Source organism: Budorcas taxicolor, chromosome 17, assembly GCF_023091745.1.
Source record: "Budorcas taxicolor isolate Tak-1 chromosome 17, Takin1.1, whole genome shotgun sequence".
Taxonomy (NCBI): domain Eukaryota; kingdom Metazoa; phylum Chordata; class Mammalia; order Artiodactyla; family Bovidae; genus Budorcas; species Budorcas taxicolor.
In genome coordinates, this window is record NC_068926.1 from 72779060 (window position 1) to 72789271 (window position 10212).

General features: G+C 69.0%; 1 protein-coding gene across 1 annotated transcript; it reads left to right on the plus strand.

The window, feature by feature from the left end:
- Positions 1-33: 33 nt before the first annotated feature.
- GP1BB (glycoprotein Ib platelet subunit beta) lies at positions 34-1116 on the plus strand. Its single transcript, XM_052654490.1, has one exon. It carries the CDS (start codon positions 34-36, stop codon positions 1114-1116), a length of 1083 nt encoding a protein of 360 aa, XP_052510450.1.
- Positions 1117-10212: the final 9096 nt, after the last annotated feature.

Below are 10212 nucleotides of genomic sequence, written 5' to 3' on the forward strand. Positions count from 1 at the left end.
AATGCTGCACCCTGTCCTGGTGACAGGAGAACAATGTTGGTGAACGTCGAAGAGGGTGTCCGAATGGTCTGTGCGCCCCGGGAGCGAGGGGCCGGAAGCCCGGTCGGCCGGCGACCTGGCGATAGCGCTGTATCTGCGCCGGCGGCTCGGCCTCGGGGTTATTTCTGGCGGGGTGGCTGTGTTGTGGTCGGTTCGGCAGGCGCACCAGGGCCGGGGAGGGGCTGGGCGGCCTTATCGCCCGGTTCCGCGACCACCGCCCGGCGCTCCAGAGCTCGCCCGGTCGCCGACCTCTCGCCATGGGCTTCGGTGAGTCTGGGGTCTGCCCGGGCCGCGCGCTCCCCGAGGACATCTGGCGGGGAGGCTTTTGGTCCTCTGGGCTGCAGTCAGAACGGTTCGGGCCAGACCCGGAGGACGCTTCCAGCAGGCGGGCGGGTGGCAAGGCTCGCGGGCGGTGGCGATGCCGCCCGGGACCCCGCGGGGCGGGCTCACCGCGGCGCTTGCCTTCCAGGGCCGCGCGGGGCGCTGAGCCTGCTGCTGCTGCTGCTCGCGCCGCCGGGCCGCTCGGCCGCGGGCTGTCCCGCCCCGTGTCGCTGCGCCGGGACGCGCGTGGACTGCGGGCGCCGCGGCCTGACGTGGGCCTCGCTGCCGGCCGCCTTCCCGCCAGACACGACCGAGCTGGTGCTGACCGGCAACAACCTGACGGCGCTGCCGCCCGGGCTGCTGGACGCGCTGCCGGTGCTCCGCGCCGCGCACCTGGGCGCCAACCCCTGGCGCTGCGACTGCCGCCTGGTGCCGCTGCGGGCCTGGCTGGCCGGCCGGCCCGAGCGGGAGCCCTACCGCGACCTGCGCTGCGCCGCGCCCCCCGCGCTGCGGGGCCGCCTGCTGCCCTACCTGGCGGAGGACGAGCTGCGCGCCACCTGCCCCCCCGGCGCGCTCTGCCGCGCGGCGCTGGCGGCGCAGCTCCTGCTGCTCGTCCTCGGGCTGCTGCACGCGCTGCTGCTGGCGCTGCTGCTGTGCCGCCTGCGGGGCCTGCGCGCCCGCGCCACGTGCCGGAGGCCGCCGAGCGCGCCGCTGGCCGCCGAGCACGCGACCCCCGAGCCGAGCGACTGGCGCTGAACCGTGCGGCCAGGCCCCCTCCCCCGTCCTCACGATCTCCCAGACCTTCCTCCCCGGCGGCCCCGCGCAGGGGCCCGACTGCTGCGCCTCCGCTGGCCACACGCACCCACGCCTGGACCTGGACCGAGGAGCCCCCTACACTGTCTGCGCTGCCAATAAACCCTGCTCCCCACCCGACCGATCTGCACCGTGTGCCGCGGAGTCCCCTTCCCAAACCCAGAAAGAGCTGGGGGTGGGGGGTGGGGGTGGGGCGGTTCCCACATGGCAGCTCATACACCTCCATATCACCTCCTGCTGGGGGCACAGGCGCGAGCCAGTGAACTCGCCTGCCCCAGACTCTCCCCAAAGTTCAAGTGGGGAGGTGTGGAAGGGCTGGAAGGACAGTGCCCACCTGGGGAGTGGGGGTGAGGACAGCGTGGGGACAGTCGGAACCTCACAGGCGGTGCCTGTGCTGAAAGCACGTGCTCGGAGTGGAGGTTTCTGGGCGCCAGGGTGGGTCTGCCAGGTGGCTCCAAGGAAGGTTCAGGGTGTGAGGTGCCCCAAAGCATCAGGAGTGCTTTGCACCAGGGATGGTGAGGGCAGCCAAGGGCTCCAGCAGGACCTTCCTGGGCATTTGAGTGAGAAGATCTGGAGAGCAGGTGAGGAGGGGTGAGCCTTGTGAGCTGGGGTCCACAGAAGCTCCCTGCAGGCGTGAGGAGGCACGGGGGGTTGCAGGGTCTCTGAATCATGTCCTCCACCTGGCTGTCACCTCCTGCAGGAAGGCACCCCTGACTGCTTCTCAGGCCCTGGTCTCCCCCATCCCAGGGCCTGGAAAATCCTGAGTACGTGCCCCAGTGTGGCTCGGGCTGCTAAGCTGGACCTGGTGGCCCCAGAGAGAGGGCGATGCTTTCCCCACTTCCGCTCTAGGTGTGGCCCCCACCTGTCTGGCCCTGTGAACAATGAAGGCTGCTGATGAGGAGCCTGGGGCCTGAGCCCCGGCTCCAGGGCCCAGGAAGGCCCCTGGCCCCGCTGACCCGGTCGGGGAGGCTGCCACTGACACGGTCTTTGTCTCAGCCTTTGTGGGACAAGACGGATGGCCCTCTGGCCGGGCCGATGCTATCTCGGGGCTGCCGGTGGGACGTGAGGTGGGAGCCACCCCCTCCTTTGTGGGCAGGTGCGTGGCATCCGGCCCATTGTGGGCTGCAGCTGACTGTCCGCTGTCCATCCAGGCTTATCACCAGATCTGGGACAACGGCCCCTTCTGCACAAAGAAATGACCCCTGCCCCCCAGGGAGTGGCCCGGAGCCCTGGTGGGGGTCAGAGGTAATAGTCATCGCACAAGATACTCAAGTCACCCCCTAAACTCAGCCCCAGTGCAGTCCAGGAACGGGGTGTCACCCCTTCTTTCCACAGCAAGAAATCTGATTCCAAGGGGGGTCTCCCTGCTGGGCCCCAGAGCTTTCTCCGTAGCTGCCCTAGGGGCAGAGCTGAGACCAGGCCCCAAGGACCCCCTCTCCTCCTCTCTCAGGCCTCTGCGGGGCAAATGCAGGGCCTGGGGGGCCCCATGCTAAGACAGGGAGGCCTCCCTGGGCTACGGGACAGGTCCCTGCAGGAACTGGGAGAGCCCAGTAGTGAGCAGGAGCCCAGCTTCCCAGCCAGTGTCCTGTTGAGGGGCTGGGTATGGTGGTCCCGGGGGCCAGAAGTCTAAATCTTCTGACAGAGGAAAAGGCCGGCATCATCGTGTGGTCAGATCCGAGGAAGAACTCCCCCCTCAGACGACAGGGCAGCAGAACCCCGTGGTTACTCCAGGCTCGTCCTGCTCTCCTGCCAGTTCCCCGTGACTTCTGGGGGCCCCAGCCATGGTACTGAGCACCGGGGGCTGCCGGCCCTGACCCTGAGCTGACACTCCTCACACAGACCCTGGGGCCTCAGCCTCTGGGGTGTGGCGAAGGGGAGCGGTCCCAGCTGGGGACCCCGACCGGCCCAGAGCATGGGGAAGCATAGCTCCTCCGCCAGCCCCGGGCCTCTGTGTCCCTTTCTCTGTCTCAGGGAGGATACCCGGGCCCAGGGTCCCTTCCCCACTGACAGGCTGGTCCCCCCTGGGGCTCAGACTCCACCCAGCTGGGAACAGCCCTGCCAGACCTTCATGCCCGCAGCCCCCAGGCGGGCAACTCCGGGCCCCTTTGCCCTGCAGCTCCAGTCCTCTGACCACACTGGTCCCCAGCTTCCTGGGGTGGGGGGCAGTGATGTGAGTCCCAGGAACACCAGCCTCAGACCAAGGCCGGGGTCCTCCCGGGGCAGGCACGGGCTTCCTGCTGCCACTCTGTCCTTGAGTATCCAAGGCCTACCCGCCCTGCATCCTGGCCTGGCCTGCCCAGACACGTGGCGCACCACCCCGGGCCGCCCCGACGCTCAAGCCACATCCTGGAAACGGGAGGACGACCGAGGGGGTGCCTAGAGCGCTGAGTCCCTGCAAGGCCACGGGGCAGGCCCAGCCGGACACAGCCCTGACCGGCGCGCGGAACCTTCCTGCGAAGGGCAGACGCCGCGGCCGGTCCTCCCCGGAGCGCGGCCTCAGCCCGGCAGCAGAGGGCGCTCGCGACCTGCCGAATGGCCTGCGCGGGGCGCAGGAGCCCAGGGGCGCGGGGGGCGGAGGGGCGCGGGGGGTTGCCGGGGCCGGGGCCGGGGCCGCGGGGGTGCGGCGGGGCTGGGGTAGGGCGGAGGGGCGCGGGGGGACGGAGGGGCGCGGGACGCAGAGCAGGGCTGCGTGCGCTGGCTGGGGCGGCCTCGGGGTCCGCGGGGCGCTCGGGTGGGGGCGGGGCGGGGGACGGGGGCGCCCCCCGCCCCGCGTCCACAGCCGGTCGCGGTCGCGGGAAGATAAGGCGCTTCTTCCGCCGGGCGGCAGTGGCCCGGGACTCAGCCCAGCGAGCCCGCGGCGCGGTGAGCACTTACTGAGTCCCTGCTGTGTGCGCCGGAGCGCGGACGGGCAGGCGGGGGCTGCGGGCGCGCGCGGAGCGGGCCGTGAAAGGCTGGCCTCGCCGCCTGCCGGGCGCCCAGGGCGAGGGGCACCTCTCGACCCGGCCGGCGGCGGAGCGCGGACCCGCGGCCTCCCCAGCCTGCGGAGGGGCCCGCCGCCCGCTGGGGACGAGCTCCGAGGGCCCCTCGGACGAGGCCCCGGGAAGGGCTGGGGCCAGGCCCCGGCCGTGCTGGGGGTGGGCCCGCCGCCCAGACGGAGCAACAACACTGGGGTGGGTGGCGGGGCCCTGGGGGCCCATAGCTCAGCGCACCGTCTGCGCCCACCCCCGGCGTTTCCGATGGAGGGCAGGCAGCGGGGTGATAAATCACCAGAGCCCAGCCCCCCCACCGGGGCGGCCGTGGGCACGGGGGGGGGGGCTCCGCGTGACGGAGACGGGCCTAGAGCCGGGAGGCGCCGGCCTCAGAGACAAAGCAGCTCCTGCCGCCCGCTGACCGCAGGGTCCCGTTACCGACCCCCCGCCCCGGGCGCCCCTCCAGACGCCTCTCCACCGGCCCATCTGGAAACCAGCTGAGAACCACCGCACCCCAGCCTGCTGACCCCCAACGAGGGGGAGCGGGGAGCAAGAGCAAGGCCTTCGCAGCCACAACTCCCTCCCCCGGGCGACCGTAAATCAGCGGGGGGCTCTTGCCAGCACCCCCCCAGGCTGAGGGGGTCTGTGGGGTCCCTGGCCCTGGTGACTGGGCCCAGCCCTGGCTGTGTCCCTCTGTCCTTGAACTGTCCTTGGTAGACGTCCCCACCCAGCTCTCTGCAGCACAGTCACCAGTCCTGGGCTGTCTACACCCAGCACTGTCTACACTGGGCCTGTATATATCCGGTGCTGTCTACACCAGGGCCGTGTACACCAGGTGCCGTCTATACTGGAGCTGCATACACCCGGCGCTGTGTACACCCGGTGCCGTCTACGGCAGGGCTGTGTACACCCCATGCTGTGTACACCCGGCGCTGTCTACACCTGGTGCTGTCTACACTGGGGCTGTATACACCCACTGTCTACACCTGGTGCTGTCTACAGCAAGGCTGTCTACACCTGGCGCTGTGTACAGCCGGTGTTGTCTACACCCAGCGCTGTCTACACCCGGCCCTGTGTACACCCGGCGCTGTCTACACTGGGGCTGTCTACACTGGGGCTGTGTACACCCACTGTCTACACCTGGTGCTGTCTACACCTGGTGCTGTCTACACCTGGTGCTGTCTACGGCAGGGCTGTGTACACCCGGTGCCGTCTACAGCAAGGCTGTCTACACCCGGCGCTGTGTATAGCCGGCACTGTCTGCACCCGGCGCTGTGTACACCCGGCGCTGTCTACACTGGGGCTGTATACACCCACTGTCTGCACCCGGCGCTGTGTACACCCGGCGCTGTCTACACTGGGGCTGTATACACCCACTGTCTACACCCGGCACTGTCTACACCTGGTGCTGTCTACACTGGGGCTGTATACACCCACTGTCTACACCTGGTGCTGTCTACACCCAGTGCTGTCTACAGCAAGGCTGTCTACACCCGGCGCTGTCTACACTCGGCGCTGTCTGCACCTGGCGCTGTCTACACCCGGCGCTGTGTATAGCCGGCGCTGTCTACACCCGGCGCTGTCTACACCTGGTGCTGTCTACACTGGGGCTGTATACACCCACTGTCTACACCTGGTGCTGTCTACACCCGGTGCTGTCTACAGCAAGGCTGTCTACACCCGGCGCTGTCTACACTCGGCGCTGTCTGCACCTGGCGCTGTCTACACCCGGCGCTGTGTATAGCCGGCGCTGTCTACACCCGGCGCTGTCTACACCCAGCACTGTCTACAGCAGGGCTGTATACACCTGGTGCCGTGTACACCCGGCGCTGTCTACACCCGGCGCTGTCTACAGCAGGGCTGTATACACCTGGTGCCGTGTACACCCAGTGCTGTCTACGCTGGGCGCACAGCCTCACTGCCCTCATCGTTTCTGTCTGCAGACAGGAAATGTCTGCAGGGAGGCATCCTGTCACACCAGGAGACCCCTGGCTGGCCCGCAGGAACTGGGGGTCAGCGGCCTCCCCAGCACAGCCTCCAGGGGTCCCCTCTGCCCCGGGGGAAATGCTGTCTGTCCTTCTCTCCATCTGGGTTTCCTGTCCCTGCCGCGCCAGCTGCTGAGGGCCAGCGAGACAAAGAGTGCTGAGAGATGGGCCAGGTGGGCCCCGCCACAGGTGTGAGCACCCTCTGGGGTCAGGATGCTCCTGGGACCTGCATGGGGAACCAGGGCCCAATCTTGGCAGTGCCGCCCTGGGTGTCTGTCCTTCAGATACCCCACCGGGTGCAGGCGGCAGAGATAAGGCCACCTGCACACAGGTAGGCCCGCAGACGTCCACCATGACATCTTTCCTGGCTTGTCTGAAAGGGATGGGCGTGGGGACGGGGGCTTCCTGGTCTCGAAAGACCTTTGACGCTCTGGGAATTCTATGCCCGAGAGAGGCCCCGAGTGTCCTGGGGGCTGGCCTGGACCTCGTCACGCAGACGGTCCCCTGGATGCTCAGAACCACCCCCCGAGCCCCGAGCTGGTGTGTGGAGGTGGGGACAGGGAGGGTCTCTGTCCGGAGGAGAGTGTGGGGGCGCCAGGTGCCCTGGTCTCAGCTTGGGGGAGGGGGGAGGGCCTCCCCCCTCATTCATTCCCGCTCATGCTCCCACCCGTGGGCACCCCTGCCCGGAGGCCGCCGGCAGCACAGGTCAGGCTGGGGTGTAGCGCCTTGGTCCTCAGACCTCCGCCCAGCGGGGAGCAGCCCCCCAGGCTGCCCAGGGGCTGCCGTCTGTGCCTCGTGCCAGTGTCCCAGGCCCACAGGGACACTCACAGGTGGGGGGCTGGAGGGGCTCCCTGAGCTTTGCCTGCTGGCCTCCCCAGGGAGTGGGGGTGCAGATCCCAGGGGAGGTTGAGAGTTCCCATGGTGCTCCCTCTCCCGCCCAGTGTGGCCTGGCCTGGCACGCCCACCCTGAGAGGGGGCTGCAGCCTGGGGCTGGGGGTCCTGGCAGCGTACACGTCACCTTGGCTGTCATGCCCCCTTGGCCTCTGCAGGCCCCCGTGGGAGACGGTGGGTCTACGCAGACGTCTATTTTGATGTGGTTTGTGTTGGGGCGTTTGCTTTTCTCTGGGCTTTGTTTGTTTAAAGATGCTCTTGAAGAATTCCAGCCCGTCTGCAGGTCTTGAGGACCGGCCTCTGTCTGGGCAGGGCTGGGGGCAGGGCCCTGAGAGCCGCCTGTCCCAGCATGCCCGCCCATGCCCCGTGCCCACTGGAGGGGCGCCCGCGGCAGACCCGGAGCAGGTGGGGCCTGTGACGCCACCACCGAGGGACGTTGCACCGGGAGGGCAGTGCGCCTCTGTGTGAGGAAAGCGGGGCCACCTGTGTGTCAGGGCTCTGGGTCTGCTGGTGCTAAATGCTGTGTGTGTCCCTACCGTGTGTGTCCCTACTGTGTGTGTCCCGACTGTGTGTGTCCCTACCGTGTGGGGTCCTACTGTGTGGGGCCTTACCGTGTGGGGTCCTACTGTGTGCGTCCCTACCGTGTGGGGTCCTACTGTGTGTGTCCCGACTGTGTGTGTCCCTACCGTGTGGGGTCCTACTGTGTGTGTCCCGACTGTGTGTGTCCCTACCATGTGGGGTCCTACTGTGTGGGGCCTTACCGTGTGTGTCCCGACTGTGTGCGTCCCTACCGTGTGGGGTCCTACTGTGTGCGTCCCTACCGTGTGGGGTCCTACTGTGTGTGTCCCGACTGTGTGTGTCCCTACCGTGTGGGGTCCTACCGTGTGCAGTCCTACCACGTGGGGTCCTACCGTGTGCGGTCCTACTGTGTCAGGCCCTACTGTGTGTGTCCCTAGCGTGTCAGGTTCTGCTGTGCAGGGTCTCGACCTGCTCTGCAGGCCTCTTCTCTGTGGGTCCCTGGTGTGGGAACTTCTTTGAGGGGCTCAGGGCTGCCTCTCTTTATTTGGGGTGACATGGCTCGGGCACTGTGACGTCTGGGTCATCCATCGGCCCCTCTCCCTGGGCTGAGGGTCTACCGGTGCCAGACTCTCCCGGGCCACAATCCCGAGCCTCTGCGGCGAGGCTGTCAGGAGGGGTGGCGTCGTCCATGGACAGCGGGGGCTGTGGACACCGCAGGCAGCCTTGCTGTGTGACGTGCCTGAGGCCTGGTCGGTCAGCAGAGATGCCGTCGGGAGCCCACGAGTCCTCCCCACCTGCGCCGGGCCCCCCCGCCGCCCCTCCGAGAGCCGCCGGGTCTCCCGGGGCCCGTCTGTGTCTCAGGCTGCAGTGGCTGAAACTGCAGCGGTCTCAGCAGGTGACTGAGGTTGGTGGCGCTGGGCCTGGAGCCTGGCCCGCCCCCCAGGGCCCTGTGGACGAGGGTGGCGGGCATGGCCATCTCCGGCGTGGTGGCCGGACTGTGAAGGGTCTTCTTGGGTTGCTTCCCTCAACTCCCTGAGCACCAGTGTCCAGGGTGTGTTCAGCGGCGGGAGGCGTGGTGCCCCCAGGCCTCCGAGACAGTGGAGCAGGTGGGCCTGGCGGGACAGAGGCAGCCCGGCCCAGCCCCGTCCATCTCCCAGCCCCTGGGCGCCCTGCATCCTCCAGAATGGTCCGCCCTGCCTCTGCCTCTGCCTCTGTGTGCAGCAGCCTGTGGCCAAGACCTGCCGCAAGGGCAGAGAGCCCGGCGGCCACCTCCCCACGAGGGAGCGTGTGTCGGGGGCAGGACGGTCCTCACGCCTCCAGTGGGCGTTCGTCCCGCTGCCGGCCATGCCCCCGCGTGCCCTCGGCCGCTGCCGCTCCCCACCCGCCCGTCTGTGTGTACACAGGCTTGTTTTCCCTGCCTCACGGGCCAGGGCTGTGCTCGTAAATTGTGCGGCCGATGACACATTTATCCCGTGGGCAGCCGGCGGTGTGAATTTATGGCTGCCCGTCCCTCCTGGCCGAGGTGGGACAGGGGCCCGGACACCGCTCGGGCGTCCACCTCCGGGGGCGCCCCCAGGCCAGGCCGCTCAGGAGCCCGGCAGTGCGCAGGGTGGATGGGCTCTGCCGGGTGCACGCTGGGTCGGGGGCTGCCAAAGCGCCCACCTCAGTCCCCCACCAGTGACCCAGGCAGGACGGAGGGGCCGTTCCCTTGGCCGTGGACTCAGCCCACTGCCGCCAGGCTGGTAGGAGGTGCGGCGGGCAGCGGGGACTCTCGGGGAGGGCGGGAACCCCATGGGACCCCCCCTCCTGCCCCCAGTAAAGATGGGGAAACAGAGGCCAGCGGAGGCACAGGGCCTCAGGACCCAGATCCCACAGCGCAGGGGTCCTGGTGCAGCCCCCTCCCGCCCTGGACAGTCCCTGTCCTCACCAGTCTGCGGGCTGGCGGAGATCGCAGGAGCCGGGCCCCCTTGGGCTGCCGTGGGGGAGGGGCAGGGGGCTGTCTGTCCGTCCATCCGTCGTCTGCGTGCGGGCCGGGCCTCCAGGGGACCTTCTGTGGGCTGTCGCGCTCACCGCCCTGGCCCCCAGCTCCGCCCCCCCCGCCCGCCCGCCTGTCAGGATGAGCGATGGTGGTGGCCACCCCCCCGCCGCCCCCCCCAGGCCGGCAGCCCCAGGCCGGTTCCCGCTCATTAGCTGCTGACACTGTTTGCTTTCCCGCCTGGGAGCCCACCCCGTCACAGGCCATTTCTCTCGGCGCCCCCCACCCCTGTGGGCCCGCCCGGGGGTCCAGGGTGCCGGGCAGGACCTGCCTTCAGCTCCCAGGGAGGGACACACATGGCACAGCCCCGCCCCAGCCCCTCACCCGCAGCCCCTCCCCTGTGGGCCGCACACAGTCAGGCTGCAGCGAGAGTGAGGCTGGTCTCGTGGGGACACTCGGGGGGCTCGTGGCGGTGCCAGCTCACACCCCTGCCCCCCTCCCCTCTTGGCCACTGGCCCCCGCCTCTGTCTCGCCTCTGGTCTTGCCCACTGCCCCCCGGAGCAGCCCTGGAGCCCTCAGCCCCATAGAGAAGGTGCCTCTGTCCTCCCGGCAGCCCTGGCCCATGGTGTGTGGACCAGACGCTGAGTCTCTGATGCCAAGGCTCTGGGGAGAAGGCAGGTGGAGGGGTGCCCTGCGCCCT

Coding starts and splice junctions, on each gene's coding strand:
- GP1BB (XM_052654490.1), top strand. CDS start 34: ATGTTGGTGAACGTCGAAGAGGGTGTCCGAATGGTCTGTGCGCCCCGG.